Here is a 21,742-nt window from a genome sequence, read left to right on the forward strand (position 1 = left end):
ATCTCTACCAGGCAAATTTCACTAGGTTAACAAGAAACTTTACTAACTCTTGGACCTTTACAATAATAAAGTGAATCAAACAAAATACACCGTCTCTAAGTAACTAAATAACCTTTGATTAGGTCTATAGCTCCCATATGATGCTGAAAGGACATGCTACCTACTTTTTAATAAGATTTTAAATACTTTCTCTTAATTTCCTAAGCGGTATCCATACTCCAGGCAGATAGAATACATAATTTTGGAAGGATTTGCTTAAAGGTAAATCTACTTCAAATACAAGAATTAATGTCCTTCCTTGATGGTCCATGCAATGGAATTTGACCCATTATCACTATCGTCTTGTGAATGTTATAAGTCCGCAAAAAACCAATATAACTAATAATAGTTTTTGTAGAACCCCAGAGTTTAAAAGCATGAATTCATACACGTTTATATAATCTTGAAAACAACCTTGAGAAGCAGGTACATTAACCGCAATTTTTACATTGAAAGAAGTGAGGCTTAGGGTAATTAAGAAACTTTCAAAAAAGCATGATTTGTTTCATATTTTGAAAACAATAAAACATTTTTGCTAGCAAAAAGATCCTTAATGCATAGAAGGCAGGCCAAGGAAAGACCCTGCAAAATCAACAAAGCCACAGAAGGAACTCTTTCATTTTATAGAGTAACCTGCAAAGATGCCCAGAACTACTATCTCATTTACTCGATTTAGACTCCATAATAGTTTCAATGAGTCATGGTGTTATGGTTCTAACTAGAAGTTAGTCAGGGCCAAGTAAGAAGACAGCTGTTTTTAGCCACTACCATTTGCTTTATTTATTTACTTATTTACTTACTTACCCAAATTTGAGACATATGTTTGAAAATGCTCATTAGTGCTCTTTGAGATTTTTTTCTGAAGATGAATTGACTTGTTTCACGAAGGCAGCTAATTTTCACTCTCACCCTCCTGTATGTAAAAAAAATAAGGCACAGAGAGCCAGGGAGTACACAAAGCAAAGCTAGTACGCACCAAACAAGGCAATAGGGTGAGTCACTTTCTGGTTGGGAAACAAAACCCCTCTTCTCTCTACTACTCCATTCCTTTCTACTCTTAAGCATCCATTCCTTCAAATGCTTTCTCCACTATGGATCTCATAAATCAATTCATAGTAGGTTTTGAAATGACCGATAACAGCTCAAAAGGTTAACTCTCTCATGGGAATATATATTTGTGTAGGAATCAAAGCCTTTAGAACAATTCTCCAGTGTATTTGGGTAGAGAGAGGGGTGCGTGCTCTCTCATTGTCTCTGAAATAACTCCTTCAAACTTTTTCTTACCCTCAGGCCTCTAAGGCTTACCTGCATGATGAATTTCCACTTTCCTTACTCGCACACCAAGCTTTCGATTTAGCAAGAAATGGATTCGCCCAGGCCAGACTTAAGAATTAAACTCTGAAAATCCTGAGCATTGTGGGGCTCTCCTTCTGATAAGAGAGTTCTGTATCAAAAATCCTAACCCTAAACCTGGAAAGGGCATGGGTAACTGTGTTTGATATGCCTAGTCCCCCAACTCCCTTTCTCCCTTCTTCTTCTTTTTAAGGAGTCTTGCTCTGTTGCCCAGGCTGGAGTGCAGTGGCACGATCTCAGCTCACTTCAGCCTCCACCTCCCAGGTTCAAGCAATTCTTTTGCCTCAGCCTCCTGAGTAGCTGGGATTACAGGTGCCAGCCACCATGCCCAGCTAATTTTTGTATTTTTAGTAGAGATGAGAGTTCACCATGTTGGCCAGGCTGGTCTCAAACTCCTGACCTCAAGTGATCCACCTGCCTTGGCCTCCCAAAGTGCTGGAATTACAGGCATGAGCCACCGTACCTGGACTTGACTCCCTTCTTGACCAGCTTGCCAAATCAACTCACAGAAATAGGACCAGAAGTTTGAAATAGACATGTTTCTTATGGTTTTCAGAGGTTCCATGGTGATCAAAATCACAAACCACCATTTTTAATCTCCAAAGAGCATGCAATATATCTTGACTTAAAAGAAAAATGGTCAAATTTTAATGAGGATATGAGCTACAGTGACCATTGGGAGTTTTTGGTTTTTTTTGCATATGAACATTTGTATTCTGCCTCATATGACTACTTATAGTCAGTGGACATCCACAGTACACATTAAGAGCTCTGAAAAGTCATGCAGTGATGAAATACATTGTGCTTGATTGACCTAGCTTTGTCACCTGAATTTGTGAAAGTATACACAATAGGTATGCAGTAGGATACATTGTATTTTGAATATTTGTTTTCTGCATAATGATGTATGTTCATGATTTTTATAGTTACAAAGTAACATCTGTCTGTCTTTCTATCCATCCATCTATTTAGATACATCTTAGAAATTGAAAGTATTTCACAATGCCCAACTCATACTCCCTTACCTCAATCCATCACTAAGAACCGGGAACTTAATCAAATTTTCCTATGCATGTGTCAGACATTCATTGGTGATATTCACAATGGAATCATAAATTGCATTCTATTTCATAACCTATATTATTCGGTTAATATTTACTGAGCAGTTTTTCATACATGTATATACTTATTTACTTTGTACTTCAGTTAATATCTTTTTACAATCTGGTACAGTGAAAATGGTAAAATATATGTTTCTAGAACAAGTTCTAAAACCAAGTGTACATAAAAATGGTAAAGTGATTCCTGGCACTGCCTCACTTTAGAGAGCCCTCAACTTCTCTGTAACTGGATTGCCTCAGCTCGTGAGAGAGGCTCACAGTGCTGCTGCCTTCTGATATCCTTTCCTCCTGCGCTATCTAGATGAGATGTAATGAGAGAAGGCACATTACCTTTATCTAATCACTGGTCATCTTTAAACAGAATACTCTGATCTGACATGAAGCATGTGCAGGCTGCAAGACAGTGGTTGCTACAGATAATGATATCTTAGGAATGAATAACCTATCATTTCAGTGCTCACTAAGAACTAAAAGAAACATGAGAGAAGAAGCCAGAGGCACATAGTGGGTATTTGTTTAGTAATATCAATCATCTTCATTCTTGAAAATCAGACAGATCCTAGGTTTATGTGATCTGAGTTGTGGGTTGTCTTTTTATTGACACAATAGCACAGAGCAGCCCATCATCTGACGCCAACACTTTGCTTTCCAGGGAAGTTCACTGTCTCTGGCTTGGAGAAACGCTAGCAGATCATATGCTAATTTGTAACTTAAATTTTAATTTCTGATTTTTAGTTTAGTTATTCTGATACATATAAGATATAGCATACTGTTTTCAAATATTTCAAGTCACAGCTATGTGTAATTAATGCAGCATTTTACTGAATTCCTGTAATACATGTGATACCTTTCAGGATCTATTAGGAAATTTCTAAAAGAAGAAAATCCAATTATGGAAGATAATTGCCATCTAATTTCAAAGGAAGAATCATCCCTAGTGACTTCTTTATGATGCAACTTTTTTTGTTGTCACTTATGGATGAAAAACATAGTCTTGTTACTTTTGCTTAGTCTCAGTAATCATTGACTTATATTTGTTGAATGATTTCAGTAGGGTCTGATGCCATATGAGGTTGTTTACAGAGCAGAAATAAAATCAAAGACTATGGTTTGTGGGCCAGGAGGGTTGACTTGTGCTGCATTTTATCTCAGAGTAATCTTCAATCAGCAGGCTCAGAGTTCTCAGAATAGCTGGTATTCATTCCCTATTACCCAGTTATAGAAAAGAAGCTTTAATGCATACACACACAGTCACACACATGTATGTATACATGCACACATATATACACACACTGTTGTTTGTTTTTGTTTACAGATTAGTAAAACCAGGTGCCAAATTTCTTTTGATATATGTCAAGACTTGTCTTACAGGCAGGATGTCCAGGCTTCTGTTGCTATGAATCCTTGAAGATCTCTGTCTTCTGAAAAAGATGCATGATGCTACCCCACTAAGATTGTTACTGGCTGAATTGTTGCCTTATTGGATAGAGGGAGGGGGAGAGAGAGAGAGATAGAGAGAAACTTAAGACAGAGCACTTTCAGAGCCTCATTATTTCCTAAGTTCAGATGCTGGCTTTGCTTCCTGAGCTGGGTGACGTCGTCCATATTGCTGTCTCTCTCTCTCTGCCTCAACACCCTTTCCTCTACATTCACACCTCAAAATGACTTTTTGAACTAAATACTAGTAAGACATCTAACTTACATGATTTAGTATTATTAAATAGTAGGTAGAACTGACAGTGAAAAAGAAGAACCAAGGAATGTAATGTTTATCCTGTACTTTGGAAGATGTACAATAACTGAAATAAGAAAACTTCCTAGAATCATCAGGATAGTATATTTCTCCATGAATAGAAGGAATTATTTTGCATTTTCCTAGGGACATAAGTAGGAATACAGGAGTATAACTCACAAGAAAAATAAATGGAATGGAAACGTAGGGGGAAATGTTTAGGAGATTGTGGTTAAAGTATACAGAGAAAACCAAAACAGAAAATAAAGAGATTAATCCATACCAAGTAATACCATTGCGTGCCATTGAGTAGCTGGTAGTTGGATCTGCTAACTACCATTGCATTGCTGAGTGCGCTGTGGAGGTGAGTAGTTTGTTGTTTTTCTTGCTTTTTTACCTGACTTCCTTCATGGGTTCCCTGTAGAATCAGGTACTTTCTTAAAGTTTATAGAATTTAGGGTCATCGGGTGAGAAAATAAAACTATTCTGTATGATTGAGCTGTCTTGAGTTGTAGTATGATATTTACAAAGCAATATCACTGTTTATGATGATGCATAAACATACCTAAAATTTTATAGCTAAGAAAATACTACAATTAGTGTACAAATATCAAAATACCATTTTAAAATAGTGAATTTATTTACTTCCCCCATTCTTAAAAAATGTGTTTGACATTTTTGAACTTACACAGCAGCTGTAAACTGTAGTCAGCACATTAGTTAAAATGCTTATACAATTATCATGCTTATATGTAAAAAGAAGCAACATTTGCCTTGTTTCCAACCATGTTGAGAAAAATTGGTTGGCTTCTAGAAGTGCATTACAAAAAGGTTCATATTTTCTTAGGCATCTTTAAGGATGCTAGTTATTGAATATCAATTTGGTGCATTATGCCAGGTGCATCTTATTTTATATTCACCACCCCTATAAAGTAAGCATTATTATCCCCATTTTCCAGGTTAGGAAACTGTGGCTCAGGGAGTTAATTCACCCAGAGTTAAACAGAAAGTGGCAGAGTCAAGATTCCATCTGACATCTTTGACACTACAATCTATAATATTACCATGGACTTTATTATTTTTTTCATGAAAAAAGAAAACATGAATAAAAATATTAAGGTATCCTAAAACGGAACATGCTGGCAGTACACAGAGGTTCATGCCTGTATTTTTGTGAACGAAAGTGAACTTAACAGTCTATATCTATGATAGCCTATCATGGCATCTTCAGGAAGGAAGCCTAGACCAATGACTGGAGGATTCCCAGGGGAAAGGGTCAGGTTAGATAACCTCCCTAAGAGATGTGACACTATTTTTTCAGAAAAGAGCAGTATGGTTAAATGAGATTTATCTGGAACTCCTGAGGAGCCCTCTGTACTAGTTTAGGCCTCTCAGGAGTACCCAGGCCTGACCATGTATAAGATGGATATTCTGAGATTTTTAGTGAACATTATGATGAATTGCAGGCAAGAGAGGCCCCTGCAAAGCCTTTGTTGTCTTGGTTAAATCCTTATTCATTCATTGATTTGTTTACTCATTTGAGTGTATAAGATATACTGGACATCGGTACAGTGTGATATAAATATGTTTCCCGCCTTCGAGTGAAGGATGGACAATTACAATGCAGTATGATAGTTGCTGTACCAGTGATGCTCAGATGTCTTTAAGGTTCCACATAAAGTGGAATTAGGATGGCCAAAGTCATCCTTGAGATTGGAGGGGGTGAAGCATTGTAGAGAACAGCCATTTGCTCTTCACCACTGGCAAGGATTTTGTTTTTAAGTCATGGCATGACATCATGAGGAACTATGCCACCCTATCTTGTCTGCCTTGTAAATCCCAATTTGTTTGAGGTGTAGCTCTAGTATTACCCACTTCATGGACTTTTCCTTTCTCCCCACTCACCTTCTAGTACTTGGTTCATATACCAATTAGTAGTTTAGTGTTTTCTAAACTTAATTCACTTATCTCTTTCTTGAATTTCTCCGATAGGCTCATTCCACTGATATAAATTGGATCAGGCTCCCAAAGAGCCTGTATTCACATAGAGCCAGGTAATCCTGACAAAGACAGAGCCTCAAAACACATTCATTTCCTGTTAATATAAGGATTACCTTATTTCAATCACTTGTCAGTGTCGTGATCTATGTAGTTTGTAGCAAAGGGCTGTTCCTAGACTGTCCCTGTGGGCCATGGAAAACACCCATTTCTGTTCTTTTAGGGCTGTCATATTACAGCATAGATATTTGTGTATTATTCACATGATTTTTAAAAATACAAGTAAGGGAAAGGAAGCTATGTTCATTGTATTTCTTAAAAGAAGTTAGTTTATTAAGTCAGTCATTCCCATCCAATTTTCCTGTTTATACACAGTATTCACAGTTTTAACCTAGCAACACAATATAAATTTAATTATGGTTATAGACTAACCACTTTTGCTTAATTACAGGGAGTGTGCTTTCCAGATGAAGCCATATCTGAATTTGAAATACATCAATATATGGTAGATGTTACTTCTTTCAGTGCTTCTTCATATTTTGGTATTCTAGGAAATTAGAAAAATATATGAGCACATTGCTAAACTTTATGGGCATACGTCTATTTGCTTTGTCTTTACAATATTTAAATTTCTAAAATAATAGAAAAGAAAGCCAGTTGTAGGATGATAATTATACAGATATTATATATCTATACTATATCCGCATCCAAAACTATTGCTCTGTATCTATTTATCTTAAAAGGAAATTCATTTGGGATTCAGAATATGGCTGTTTACAAAATGGGAGCACTAATGACCTCTTCGGAGAATGAGATCCATGAAGAATTTTTGGCTTTTTGGCTAAAGGAGGGATGAGCAAATTTACTGAAGGCCTTGGTACAGGTTAGGGGGAAGACAAGGACAGTGGTCGGTGACATGAAGCCTACTGCTCCCCTCACCCCCTAAAGGCTGAGGGACTGGTTTTAGGCTGAGAATGAGAGGGCAGTATGGCCGAGGGACTGGCTCAACAGTTCTTCTTTAATATATTTATTTTAAATGTCCCAGATGCAAATTAGATTTCTCTTTGCTTTGCTATTATGGTATTGCCTGCCTGAAAATGGGACGTCTTTTGATCAATGATCTGATAATTTTGCCATTAGTACGTAACCCTCAACTTTGGTTATTCATATTTATGGCTGAAAAAAATGTTTTCAGGACATTTTAAGGGCATGATTCCTGCCCTTTTAGTGCATTGCAGGACATACCCTTCTTCCTTCTCCACGGTAGAATCACAGATAATTATTTTATTACTGGTACCAATAAAATAAGCTTTTAAGAATTTTAATGCACATATATATTATCTAAATTGTATTAATACATTTCATTTTCTAGTATGATTTCAAAAATATGCACTGGCTATAAAAAATATTGTCATTGTCCAGATATATGTCCTTAAACTACACTTAAGTCATGTCTATATAAAACTGAAATGGTTATGCCTTTGATATTAAATCATTGAGTATTTGACTGGGCTAAAAGTCATCAAAAGCCTAATACAATATTCAGTACATGGTACTTTTTCTTTCTTCCATCGATAACATCACATTGGACTGGAATGCAGAGAAAATCACTAACTTCTCTAAACCTCATTTTATTTACTTCAGAAACAAGGCAGGTGGATAGTCTCTAAGGCTCCTTTTAACTAATTCTAACACTTATGTTTCTATAGATATGTTGATGATGTTGCAACAAAATGGATATACATGATAATGCATATTGATTATTTTTTGTTGTTGTTTTTGAGATGGAGTTTCTCTCTTGTTGCACAGGCTGAAGTGCAATGGTGCCATCTCGGCTCACTGCAACCTCTGCCTCCCAGGTTCAAGTGATTCTCCTGCTTCAGCCTCCCAAGTAGCTGAGATTACAGGTGTGCACCACCATGTCCGGCTAATTTTGTATTTTTAGTACAGACAGGGTTTCACCATGTTGGTCCGGCTGGTCTCAAACTCCTGACCTCAAGTGATCCATCTGCCTTAGCTCCCAAAGTGCTGGGATTACAGGTGTGAGCTACTGCGCCAAGCCCATATTGATATTTTTTGTGTGATGGTTGTTGACTCCAAACTAATAGGGGACAAGTGATGGTATGCTACAATAATGATAAGGAGACTCTTAAAATTGGAATTGTTTTATTTATTCTTGTTTATACTATTAAGAACATATGAGAGACAGAAAAAGGTATATATTTTCCACCACAAAGTAGAATAAGCTCAGTGGGATACCTAGGTCTTGAATAAAATGAATAGACTTCAGATTTTTCCCCAATAACATTGGTTACCTCAACATTCTTATGCTACCTTGGGAATAAAAGACACTTCTTTCTTTTTTTTTTTTTTTTTTTTTTTTTTTTTGAGACGGAGTCTCACTCTATTGCCCAGGCTGGAGTGCAGTGGTGCGATCTCGGCCCACTGCAACCTTTGCCTCCCGGGTTCAAGCGATTCTCCTGCCTCAACCTCCCGAGTAACTGGGACTACAGGCACGTGCCATCACACCCAGCACATTTTTCGTATTTTTAGTAGAGACGAAGTTTCACCGTGTTAGCCAGGATGGTCTCGGTCTCCTGACCTCGTGATCAGCTGCCTTGGACTCCCAAAGTGCTGGGATTACAGGCGTGAGCCACCGCACCCAGCCTAAAAGACACTTTTAACTGAGTGCAGCAAGTATTTTCTATAAGAGATTTTTTTTCATAATTTACCATTCTGCTGAACCAATTTTTAATCCAGTTGGAAGCTCTAAAATTCTAACATAATTCAGAAGCATTCAAAAAGAAGACCAAGGAAGGAAAGGCTACATATTTATTTCAGCTTGTATTGTATTGTGCAGAAAGGCAAATAGTCTAGCTAATTTACTTTTTCAGTCTATGAAAAACCTTAGGAGGTCCAGAGGGCATCTTTTAAGCATTTTGTGCTCCACCATGCCATTTGGGTCAAAAGTATTTATTTAAAATATATTGGTTTGTTTATCTGATAACAGATAACTCTGGAAAAGCTAATCAATCTACTTTATTCATGGAAATATTAAAATGATTCAGCTGGATGGTTAATTTTGGTAGTCGGGGATTATAAACTCACTTCACAGGATTTTTAAACAGGTTTGACATTCCTTTCCCATAAGAAAGCCTGTATATATTTGACCTTTGGATTTCAGCCAACCCTGTCATTTATTTTCTGCAGCTTGGTAGAGAATTATGTTCCTAAGCCATTTTTGGCTCACCAGCCTTTTTTCTCCCTAGAGTCACTACTTAGTACTAGAGCACAAGGTCAGAATAAGGAAGTTGAGGGAAGACTGGAGTTCTTTCATTAAAATGAACTCACAGGATAAAGATACATAAGAAAGGGGAAACACCGCCCTCCACCCCCACCCCTGGCCCCCACACATGTTGCAGAAAGAGGATATCATTTGGCTGTTTGAATTGAATTATGTAGCGAAGTAAAGGGTAAATCCAGAGTCAGGACTTGCAGTCTCGAAGTTCAAAGCCACTTAATGAAAAACAGAGCTCTTCACCATCCTCAAAAAGCATTTTCTAAACAGCCAATTGCATGTGGTGCTGTAAAGGCAATTACATAGACCTAGCCTGTGACCTTTAGAAAGGCATTCAAAGTTTAGAAATAAAATACTTACAGTGTTGCCAAGTCACTACACAAGCCTTTTAGTAAATCTCTATTTGGAAAACTCACTGCCAGGCACTATGGCTGATGCCTATAGTCCCAACACTTAGGGAGGCTGAGGTGGGAGGATCACTTGAGCCCAGGAGTCTGAGGTTACAGTGAGCTGTGATCACACCACTGCACTCCAGACAGTGTGATCATAGCTCACTGTAACCTCAGTGTCTCAAAATAAATAAATACATGGAAAGAAAAATTGTCATAGATGAAAATATTTAGAAAAGCCATCCTAGGCCGGTCACGGTGGCTCACGCCTGTAATCCCAGCACTTTGGGAGGCCAGGGCTGGTGGATCACCTGAGGTCGGGAGTTCAAAACCAGCCTGGCCAACTGGTGAAACCCATCTCTACTAAAAATACAAAAATTAGATGGGCGCAGTGGTAGCCGCCTGTAATCCCAGCTACTCGGTAGGCTAAGACAGGAGAATCGCTTGAACCCGGGAGGCAGAGGTTGCAGTGAGCCGAGGTCGCACTATTGCACTCTAGCCTGGGCAACAGAGTGAGACTCCATCTCAAAAAAAAATAATAAATAAATAAAAAGCCACCCTAATGAAAAATAAATGATTAATTTTAGTGCAAATCTCATCCTATTTAATGCAGTTAACTCACATAAAATTTTGCTAACATAAAGGGCACTTTTTTATTCTCCTGGGAAGGTTCTTTACTATAGGGTTGCATATACATTAAAATGGGTCATAGAAGTGAATCAGAGAAGTACCAAATATAGTAGGCATTATGTGTGTGTGTTTTATGGTTCTATGAATATTCTGTAGAAAATGAAGTTAAAAGCATTAGTTAGACTTTTCACTTTTTAGCCTCTCATTAGTGGTAATAAATAATGACAACAGTAATGATAAGACACATTTATTGATAATGTATTATGTGCCCGACACTAAGCTTAGCACACTATACGGCAATTACTGAATTATCTCAATAAATTCTTATAACAATCTCATACCATAGATAATATCACCCTCATTTTCCTAGGGAGGAATCAGGCTTAGAGCCAAGATTTGAACCCTTGTTTGCAGGCCTGCTCCTAGCATGTACCTGTACTCCTCAGAACCTGTCATAAGATTTTTATTTCATTTGGAAAAAAGAAAGTATTTATTGTCTTTTGAGACATTTTCATTCATTCAATTTTGTATGTGGCTCTGGTTTGCAGGTAACTTGATTGTATTAGATTAGATATTTGTCTGTAGTTACAAGCAAGTTATATTTAGCAAATGCCGTAGATTCCGAAGGCAGTAAATCTTGCCCTTTGTCATTTTTCCAGAATGCCTCAATTTACTTGATTAATCATGATCAGTCAATTATTTAGCAGTCTGTGCAAACAAGAGAATATATTTTAACTTTATTTTTCCTTTATGAGCTGGTAATTGGTAAAATGATGAGAATTTCCACATTTACCTTTGCAACTATCAGCAACTAGTAGTACATTTATTTTGTATATAGACAATTACCTCTCTTTATAATTGTAATTTATTGATGGGTGTGTGTGTGTCCCTGCTTGGAATAATGGACTGATGTGTAAATTCAGGGAAAACATCAGAAATGACTAATTAGAAAACATAAAGGAATACTACTCTTGTATTTCTAGCTTTCTGCTTTATTTTAATATACCAAATGTAGTCAGCCTTAGACATTGCCTTTATTATTCACTGGTTGGTTTTGTTCTTTTCTTACATTTAGTCCAACACCACACATAGTTTTCAAAGAAGTAAAACTAAATTTTATGGGAATTCAGCTTAAAGAATGGCAGGAAGGACTGGCCTTGATGAGACATGACCATTTATCCTCATCATTTTAATGTGTTTCCTTTAATAGTCTCACTTCAGGCAAAAACATAAACTATCATCCTGCCTCTACTATGCAAATGGAAAAATATGGTACCTTTTAATGATCAGAAGTTAGAACGGGTCTTGGGAATAACCCTTAGTCATAATAAATAGGGTAGGATAGTCCATTCAAAAATATTATTTAAAATTCAGTTTTATTAAGATATGCATCTAGCATCTACTTTTTGAAAAGTTTTATGCTCCACACCCTCTTTTACTTAGAAACATTAGTTTATGCTTCTGAAGTTTCAGCTCCTGCTCTTTAAATAGCTTGGCTGTCTTTTTTTTCCCCCCCTTTTTATTACATAGTACTTTCCCAGGGTAAGTGATAAATAAAGCCAGAGGGTTGGTCATAAATTCCCTTCCTCTCTTTCCCCTCTATCCTACCTCAGGTTATTTTTATGCTAGGATCTATGACAGTGTGCCAGGACTCCAGTCAGCATCACATGCAGTGGGATTGAGGAATACTTGCAACCTGGGAGTCTTCTCTGCTTAAAGCTCTCACTTTAAACCTAAGCAAGGGCCTGGGATGGGAGCAAGAGCCTAAAACAAGAACTTGAATGTGCAGCACCCTATCCTTGCTAAGGGACTCGTCATGACAAGTGATGAGAATTCTTTGCCTGGTTTTGAAGATATGTCATAGGGCTGATTGGAAAGAAAAATCATTAGTAACTTAAATCCTTTTCTTTTCCCATCTCTTACTCTTTCTCACATCTGTGAATGAGGATTCTGTCGAACATCTTAAACACTTTCAGGTTTAGCAAGAGATCTTCCAATAGCCATTTAACAAACAGCAAGAGGAAGTTCAGCCCTTGGCCAAAGATTTAAAAAATTTAAACACACTAGGATGTATTGAATTTATTAAGTTGGCCTCCAGAAAGGGAACATTGAGTTGCACAGGCAGCATGAAAATTAACTACTCAGTGCCATAAAATACAGGAAGTTAATAGTACTTCAGATTGTGGAGACAGAGGTCTGGGAAGGATTGTTGGAACTGATAACATTTGGTTGGACCTAACAGTTGTATAAGGTTTCAATGGGCCAGAGAATATGAGAGTATTCATTCAAGGGAAAATGCGGGAATAAAGGTTTGGCTGAGTGAAAGTTTATGTCTGTTTTCAGTGAATTTTAAATAGTCCAATGTGTGTGTGTGTGTATGTGTGTGTGTGTGTATGTGTGTAAGGTTGTAGTGTGAGGAGATGAAAATAGAGAAGTAGCGTGAGTTGAAACCATAAGGGACCAGGAGAGACACATTAATGTGTCTGGATTGGGCCTTGCTGGTTTTCTAGAGTTGCTAGAAGTCCTTGGGTAGACAAGTGACATAATCTACTCTGTGCTCTTAAAAGGCAACTGGTAATGGTGTAGAGCACAGATTGAAGGGGCTGAAGCTGGAGGCAAGCAGATCAGATGGGAGCCCTTGCAATAGTCCAGGTGGGAGATTTTGATCACCTACAATAGGAGGAAATTGGAAGTCACTGGGAAGCTGGGACCAAATTTGGAAACTGATTCAGTGTGAGCTATGAAGATGAAAGAGACCTGAAAGATGACACGCTTACAAACTGTGGTGCTTTCAGATTACCTAGAGACCACAGAAAGAGTGCAGTTTTGGATATCTAGTTTAAACTGCTGTCAGAGGCAGTGGAAAATGTATGTATGAGACCAAAAATGAGAATTGAGAGCTGAAAATAGAGATTGGGGGGTTCCCAGCAAGAAGTAATGACAAGAGCTAAGTCATCAGATGACATTACCGACAGAAATATATAAAGAATGAGAAAACTGCAGGAGAACTTTGAGAAATGTTCTCACAGTGGTGGTTGGAGGAAGATGAATTTAAAAGAAAGAAGATAAGGAGTGATTAGAGGCAGAGGAGATAAACCTCCACAGTATCACATCAAATGGAACAGGGGAAGTGGATGTTTCAAGGACAAAGGTGAAAGAATAACTATTACTAATAATGGACTGATCCTTGGGGAGACTATGTGGACCAGGATAATATGTTAAATTTAATCACATAGTGCTTTTGAGTCACAGAAAATTCCTTGGAATGGTTAATTTCCTTTCTTATTACTCTATTTATCAACCTGAATAATCTCTACCTCAACTCATCCAAACCTAAGAATATACCAAAAGTCTAACTCTTTACCTTCTTTTGCTAAATATGATCGTTTTCTTTCTTCCCTGAATTCCTGTGGTTGGTATAGTTAGTTCTCTTTTCACATGTGTATGTCTTATTTCCCCAACTGTATTATATGATTTTCTGGGCAAATACTGGTTTTTTTTTTTTCAGTTTTATTTATGCATGTATTTATTTATTTACTTATTTATTAAATAATTTCAACTTTTATTTTAGATTCATGGGGTACATGTGCAGGTTTGTTACATGGGTATATTGCATGATGCTAAGGTTTGGGGTATGACTGATCCCATCACCCAGGTAGTGACCATAGTATCCAATAGGTAGTTGTTCAGCCCTTTTCTCCCTCCCTCCTTTTGGAGTCCCCAGTGTCTATTATTCTCATCTTTATGTCCATGTGTACCCAGTGTTTAGCTCCTACTTATAAGTGAGAACATGCGGTATTTGATTTTCTGTTCCTGCATTAATTCACTGAAGATAATGACCTCCAGCTGCATCCATGTTGCTGCAAAGGACATGATTTTTTTATGGTTGCATAGTATTCCATGGTGAAACACTGTACTTTAAACTCATTCATTTGTGCCTCACAGTCTAGCAAAGTGATTTGCAGAAAGAACATGCTCAAAACGTTTTTAAAAAGCTATGCTGTGAAATTTGGCAACATGTATTAAGTGTCATGAAACAGTTATTTCCTTTGACACATAATGCCTCTTTTGGGACTTTATTCTACAGGAATAATGTGAAATGTTAAAATGTCATATGCACAAACATACTTCACAGAGTTCTTTCAAAACAATTCAAAGGTCCAGTATTTTAACAGTGGAATGTTCATGTGAATTGTATCAGTATGTCATTCAGTGGAATCATGCAACTTTTAAAAACTTCGAATACTATTAAATTAGAAATGTAATTATCATTTAAGAAGAAGCAGGGCATACAATTATTGGTGCACTATAGGTTTCAAATGTATAACATGCATATGAGAAATATTGAAAGGGAATAAATTAAAATTATAAATTTTAAGACAGTTGTAGAATTGCAAGTAGTTTCTTTTCTTTTTAAAATAGCTGTATTACATTCCTATTATTGTTACAAGTTGTTTTACACAAAAGTAATGTTTTGTTTCCTACGGAGGACCTTATATTGTGCAGTGAGCTTGGAAGATTACTTGGACCATTAGAGATTTCTACTAATGATCCCTGACCTTGGGATCAATACTTCTGCAGTCTCGTTAGGATCCTTCTCTTGTTTCCACACAATCATCTTTAAATTTACATCATTAGTTTAAATGGATCAAATAGATTAGATTAAGGGAATACTTAAAACACAGTCCCCCCTGGAAGTGACTGAAAGGAGTCCTCTTTAAATATACAAGTCATTACTAGGCTGTCAAGAACCATTAGTAGCCCATAGTAGTGATGACCATAACCATTGATCAATACCAGCAATTTGTTTCATCTCTTAATTTCGGACAAGGGGACCACCTTGTCCTTTAACTCTTGGCAGTTCAAAAGTTAGAAAGAGAAAGAGAGGAAGAGGATAGTTAAGAAGGAAGATGGGGAAGCAAAATGAGTGAGCTGTGACAAGAAAAGACCAAGGCAGAGAAGAAAGGTTTTTAACAGTAAGTGTGTCTACCTCTCTCTGATGTTCCTCTCTGATGTTCCCTTTCTTCACCTTTTTTTTTTTTATCTCTTCCCTGCTGCTCATTGGAGCCTTTCAAATAGAAGCACTGTGATTTCAAAAGCTATGACTATTTTTGATCTTTCCTCTAATCTATATTATGAGGTGGTCTTGGCCAGGAGATCTGTTCTCTTGATTTACATAGTACACTGTACCAAAAGTAGGAGGTTTAGCATCACAGGCAAAGACAAGTACAAAATAAGGGGTAAACAGAATACAGAGAGTATGGGCAGGCACCCCAGTAGCCTTTTCCACGCTGCGGTCCCTAGCTCTGAGTTCGAAGAGGCTGGTGCAAATGAGTGCGTCCTATAGCTGTGCTACCTAGGCCTGTCTCAAAAATCCAGACAAGATGATCCTCACTTTCACCACCATACAGATTGCACAGCTTCTGATGGAAGGTGCAATACATCTGCTTGTCAGTCAGCTCAGGACAGGTGAGTTGCTGACTTTCCCTGTGGGCGAGTGAAGAAGGCAGCTCATGCTTCTTGACATTATGGAGGCCCAGCAGTGAACTCTCATGTGTACATTAATGTGCATTTTACCTTTTTACCCATTCTAGGTAACTTATAAAGGACAGTGAAACTTAAAGAAATAGCGAATATCAGTCCCAAGTAACTGGGACTAAAGGCGCCCGCCACCACGCCCGGCTATTTTTTTTTTTTTTTTTTTTGTATTTTTAGTATTTTTAGTGGAGATGGGGTTTCACCATGTTAGCCAAGATGGTCTCTATCTCCTGACCTTGTGATCCACCCGTCTCGGTCTCCCAAAGTGCTGAGATTACAGGCGTGAGCCACTGCGCCCGGTCCAAGAGATGCTTATTTTTTATGACTGAAATCAAACACCTGTTATATTGATTCAGGTTTTAAGACTGGATCTGAAAGAAACTGACCCAATTTTTTAATGGTATTATTATATAACATGTAATATAACAGTGAAATATAAAATATGAAAAGCTGCAGCCTTCTTGTATGCTTAGGTTGCTCATAAATTGAATAATGAGTTTCTAGAAAATGTAGTCATTATGCCTAGCCTTTCTCAGGGATATCATTAGCCCAGTTATTTATCTGCTCCACTGGTTTGCAAGGGAAAAGCAGCATCCCTGGGCCAGGCTAGGACTTTTTCCTGGTTCCCGGGGCCTGGCAGCCCTTTCAAGAAACATTCTCTTCCTGCCTTACCTCAAAAGGTCAAGTATTTTCATGGCACTTACTAGGGCTGGCAGAGTTGTGCTCTTTCTACATCACCGAGCATCAATCTGAAGCATCACAAGGAAAACTGTCTGCTATTTTTCTGGTCATAAAAGAGAAAATACAAGTTGTTTTGTCTATAAGGAATTAATTGTAGTTTTTTTTTTTCTCCACAGACTCTGTCTGTGGGGAGGAAGTGGGTCTTCACGTAAATAAATTGGATCATTATTAAGGAAAGAGTGAGAAGGGATGTGGTGGGGATTCCTTGGAGAAGAAGAGAGTGTGGAAGTGCTGTTAGGATACAGAAGGGCACATGGAGAGGAAAGATTCAGGGCCATATCTCAGCCACATCATCTTTGCAGTCATTTGGTTGTTGCACTGCAAGGAGGCCATCTGGAAACAACTGCACCATCAGAAGATGTTCTTTTCCTCCAGGTGTGCTTTAATAGCAAAACATGCTACTGCGACATTTCTAGTTCAACCAAGAACTTGGCAAGATGCAGCCTTTGTGGGGAATCAAAAGTAGTATGTTCCTGATAAACTTTAGATTTGAGACATTGATGCCTCTGATTAAAAGAGAGAGAGAAAGACAAGGAGGGAAGAAGGAAGGGAAGGGAAAGGAAGGGAGAGAGGGAGAGAGGGAGAGAAACTAATAACTTAATTCTCTCCAGTGGGTGAACAAAATGGCCACTTTGTGGAGACTAAAACCCTACATTTTTAATAAACAAATGAGCTACGTCACTTTGAGTCATATTTAGAACAGGGATCTATGATATTTCCCTTCATAGTGATAACAAGGGGAAGAATACTTCTGAGTTAGGAAAGAAATAGAATGTTTGATCCTATTTAAGTGTACAACAGGAAATTTAAATAATCTTGCCATGTAGGTTTAGGAAGTGCCTCTGAAATAGCCCCATCTTTTTTTGAACCCCATTTTATAGTTGTCTGTTCAAAACCAGATATAATTCCCACTCCTTGACTTTTCTGAGCATTTCCCCTCTTTAAAAATGTAAGCCCTTCTTACCTTCTCACTTAGAGTATCAATTCCTGCTACCTCTTTACTTTTGACCCAGTATCCATCTAAAAGTTAAAACCTCTTCACTAATTCTTTTTAGCTCATCATATTTCAATCCCGTGGATTTCTGTTTAGAATATCTCTATCTCCTTTTTACATAAATTTGTTTATAAATAGGGCGACTGTATGTCGCATTTTTCATGAGACAATCTTGGTTTACACATATTATGATTGTTAACAGCGCGCCCCCCCTTAATTTGCTAAGCATTGCAATTTGGAATATAAATGGTATAGTAACTCTATTTATAAGTTAAGTATGCATGGAAATGAGCAAAATTTTGTACAGACTTTGAAAAATTCTTATAATTTTTTAAATTAAACTCCTGAAACACCTTTCTCGTACTGTTTTCCTATCTATTCATAAGTGAAATATACACCTTGATAAGAGACCAAGTTTTCTGTCATCACTTCACGTCACTTAAACATTTAAAAATATTTCTAAATCTCAGCAATGGATTTAGGATCTAGTTAAACACTCTCGGAAGCTGTTTGGGTAGGAGGGTTTGTTTTTGTTGTATTTCCCCCTTTAAAAACTGGGCATTGGGACAGATAATCATTGAGTTGCAGCTGTTTTGGTCATATGCTCCTTTATAGTGCCACTCTGTTAATTTTGCATTATGCTGTTTCCTGGTACTTGAATTTTGCCAGACAAATATTTATGGAATGAGTGTTAATAGAAATTTAAATTGGGGATTGAAAAAAGAAGTTAGGATGGGCAAGTAAGTCAGAATCCAGATTTGTTTTATGTTGAATAGATTAATCACTCAGAGTTATTTTTAGCTAAGGAAATTGACCTTTTTTAAAAACCAGGTGAAGAAATAATTTGAGACTCAGACATGATAATTCTATTTGCAAGACCTGCGAGCTTTTTATGGACAGTAATAGTGTCTTAAAGTCTTAAGTTACATCCATTTATATATCAAATTATGAAAGGGAAATATTGATGAAATCCAGGATGATTATTTATCAAGGAAACACTGCAATGGATGTCAGTCTTCACAGCCATTTAAGAAAAATTATTATTGATCTTGTAATTTTTCTGTGATAAAGACACTGGAAGCTCAAGAACAAAAGCATTATAGTTGCCTGTGTGATGTTGCTTTACCAATAAGAATATTTCTGTAAATACTCCTACCTTCTGTCAGTAATCTCTGTCTGTCCATCATTAGTTTGTGTTATATAATCCTTGAATTTTAAATTATAAAAATTATTGAACTAAAATTTTAGCAACAATGAAATGGAATATGCCTCTTCTTTTCTGAACAATGCTAAATATGTCTCTATTTATCTCTAAATATGAGTTATAAAACCTACCAGAGAGAGTTGCTCTAAGGATTAAATGAGATTCTGTGTGGTGTGTGTGTGTGTGTGTGTGTGTGTGTGTGTGTTATCCAATAAATGGTGGTAGGCACTATATAAGTGGCATTTATTATAAACATCTTATTTCTTATTAAATTGATAGTGTTCAAACTTGGTTTTATAGATACTTGTGAAGGCATTATTATTTTTGTTATTACCATTATTATTTTTAGAGATAGGGTCTTGGTCTGTCACCCAGGCTGAAATGCAGTGATGTGATCACAGCTCACTGCAGCCTCAGACTCCTGAGCTCAGGTGACCCTCCTGCCTCAGCCTCCTGACTTGCTGGGACTAAAGGTGTGCACCACCATGCCCATCTAATTTTTTTTTTTTTTTAACCTTTTGTAGAGATGAGGTCTCTCTATGTAGCCCAGCTGGCCTTGAACTCCTGGCCTCAAGCAATCCTCCTACCATGGCCTCCCAAAGCACTGGGATTATAGGTGTGAACCACATTGCCCAGCTTGTGAAGGCATTAAATGTGAGAAAATTATGGTGTCCTTTTCCTTCAAAAATTATATATGGATTACCTACTGAGTTGAAGATATTGGGGTAGTTCCTTGGAACGAAAAAAAAAAGGTGAATAAATTAGTTTTCTGATTCAAGAAGTTTGGCTGATGAACCCAGGGATACCTGGAAAACCCGTTTCTTATTATGTAAAACCACACAGCAGCCTTCCTAAAATTATTACTGATATAATCTTTTCTTAAGCTCATCCAGTGCGGTATAATATGGGTAAAAAAGGTCAAAGAAACTGACTTACTGCTAAAAATATGTGAACTTTGTGAATAATTGCTATGTCAATTCTAGTGAGAGTCATCATAGGCCTTTCCATTTGCTTAGAGATTCACCAGCATACCCTAAGGTGACTAATGAGTGACAGCAGAATTTCTTAGTTGAATCAGACAGTAGAGGTTTAATAACTGCTTGTGAATTGATTAAACGAGTGGAAAATACTTTACATACTAGTATCTCAGGTGATTTGTTACATGGATGGTGATATGGCTTGGCTGTGTTCCCACCCAAATCTTATCTTGAATTGTAGTTCCCATAGTCCCCACGTGTCATGGGAGGGACTTGGTGGGAGGTAATTGAATCATGGGGGTGGCCACCTCCATGCTGTTCTTGTGATAGTGAGTTCTCACAAGATCTGATGGTTTTATAAGGGGCTTTTCCTCCTTTTACTCGGCACTTCTCCTTTATGCCACCATGTGAAGAAGGATGTATTTGCGTCCCTTTCTGCCATGATTGTAAGTTTCCTAAGGCCTCCACAGCCCTGCAGAACTGTGAGTCAATTAAACCTCTTTTCTTTGTAAATGACCCAGTCTCGGGTATGTCTTTATTAGTAGTATGAGAACAGACTAATACAGATGGTAAGGACCCACAGACCCCATGTGTTACTGAGAGCCTTCTGGTCTGTTTTTAGATCACTGTCTGCCTTAGCATGCAAATCTTGAGGTTTAGTTTCTTTTCTGAAAAATATAATCCAAGTTAGAAATGATATACATGGTTATAAATGTCTTAATTTACTTGTGCAAACCATACACCAAGATTTCAGAAAAAACAATTACATTCCTTAACAGATGTTTTTCCATGAGATGTTAAAGTCACTATTTGAAAAGGAAAATATACAGCTGTTGGATTTGTATGACAGAAAGACTTTGCAAACAAAGACGTCTCATATCCCCTTTAATTTGTAGATGAGGAAATTGATTCATTGGCATCATAAGTAGATGTATGATCTTGAAAAATATACAGAGCCAAATCGAACAAAGGGTTTTTAACTCCCAATTCAGGGAGTTTACAGCCTTTTCTCGGTGGCTTGCATGGCTTTTTCTCACACACAGTCCCCCCACCTGCATGGTTAGAGGGGGCAGTCCAGGGATCCAGGCTGTTGGAGTGAAGGGATAAAAACTGTTGGTAACTCACAGCCAAATTGGCTAATTTGTTCTGAGTAGTGACTGATAGAGTGTTCTGAGACCATAAGGAAAGAAGAGGTCAGCCACATTTTATTTTAATGCATTTCCATTAAAGAGTTCATAAATTGCTCTTTTGAGAAGACTCTTAAGAAATCAAGTTTAGGAAATATTGAAAATGGAGGAAAACCTCCCTTTTAAATATGATCTCCTGTGTTACATGATCCATTTAACATCAAACCATTCTTCACTTGTCTTAACACTTTTCTTAACAATGAGACACACATCAAAGTGAATTCAAAACAATGTTAAGAGTTTTAAGATACCTAATATAGCTGAAAGCTATTTCCTTGTTATTTAATAAACCTCTGATCTTAGGCAAATCCCATTCTTCCTTATTTTTTGACATCAAATTGTAGTTTGACATTTATTTGTTTAGGGTTATCCACAACATGAAACACACACAACTCGTCAAAAAAGTAAATTATATTTTCAGAAATCCATCAGCTAATCCCAGGTAAACGACCAGTAACTAAGGGCAGTGGACGTAATGGTTTGGAGAATAATGTCATGTTGGAGGACAAGGTTGACTCCTGTTCCCTGGCTAATCTTTAAT

At 37.3% G+C, this 21,742-nt stretch overlaps 1 protein-coding gene across 21 annotated transcripts in view; it reads left to right on the plus strand.

Moving 5' to 3' along the window:
* Positions 1–21,742, plus strand: part of SLC8A1 (solute carrier family 8 member A1) — a 352,695-nt gene that overhangs the window by 115,025 nt on the left and 215,928 nt on the right. For 2 of the 21 annotated variants that reach the window (XM_063616885.1, XM_063616891.1), the window contains exon 1: positions 20,480–20,496. The exons of 12 other annotated variants lie outside the window; for them this stretch is intronic. Coding sequence is in view for 1 of the 9 variants with exons in the window: in XM_055243281.2 (XP_055099256.1) it covers positions 13,677–13,711 (35 nt within the window). In the remaining 8 variants the exon portion in view is untranslated. Of the gene's footprint in view, positions 1–10,350; positions 13,712–14,498; positions 20,497–21,742 lie in introns of those variants that run through there. 7 more of the 21 variants (XM_055243281.2, XM_063616887.1, XM_063616888.1 and 4 more) reach the window with 7 other exon arrangements.

The sequence above is a fragment of the Symphalangus syndactylus genome, chromosome 14, assembly GCF_028878055.3.
Source record: "Symphalangus syndactylus isolate Jambi chromosome 14, NHGRI_mSymSyn1-v2.1_pri, whole genome shotgun sequence".
Classification (NCBI taxonomy): Eukaryota; Metazoa; Chordata; class Mammalia; order Primates; family Hylobatidae; genus Symphalangus; species Symphalangus syndactylus.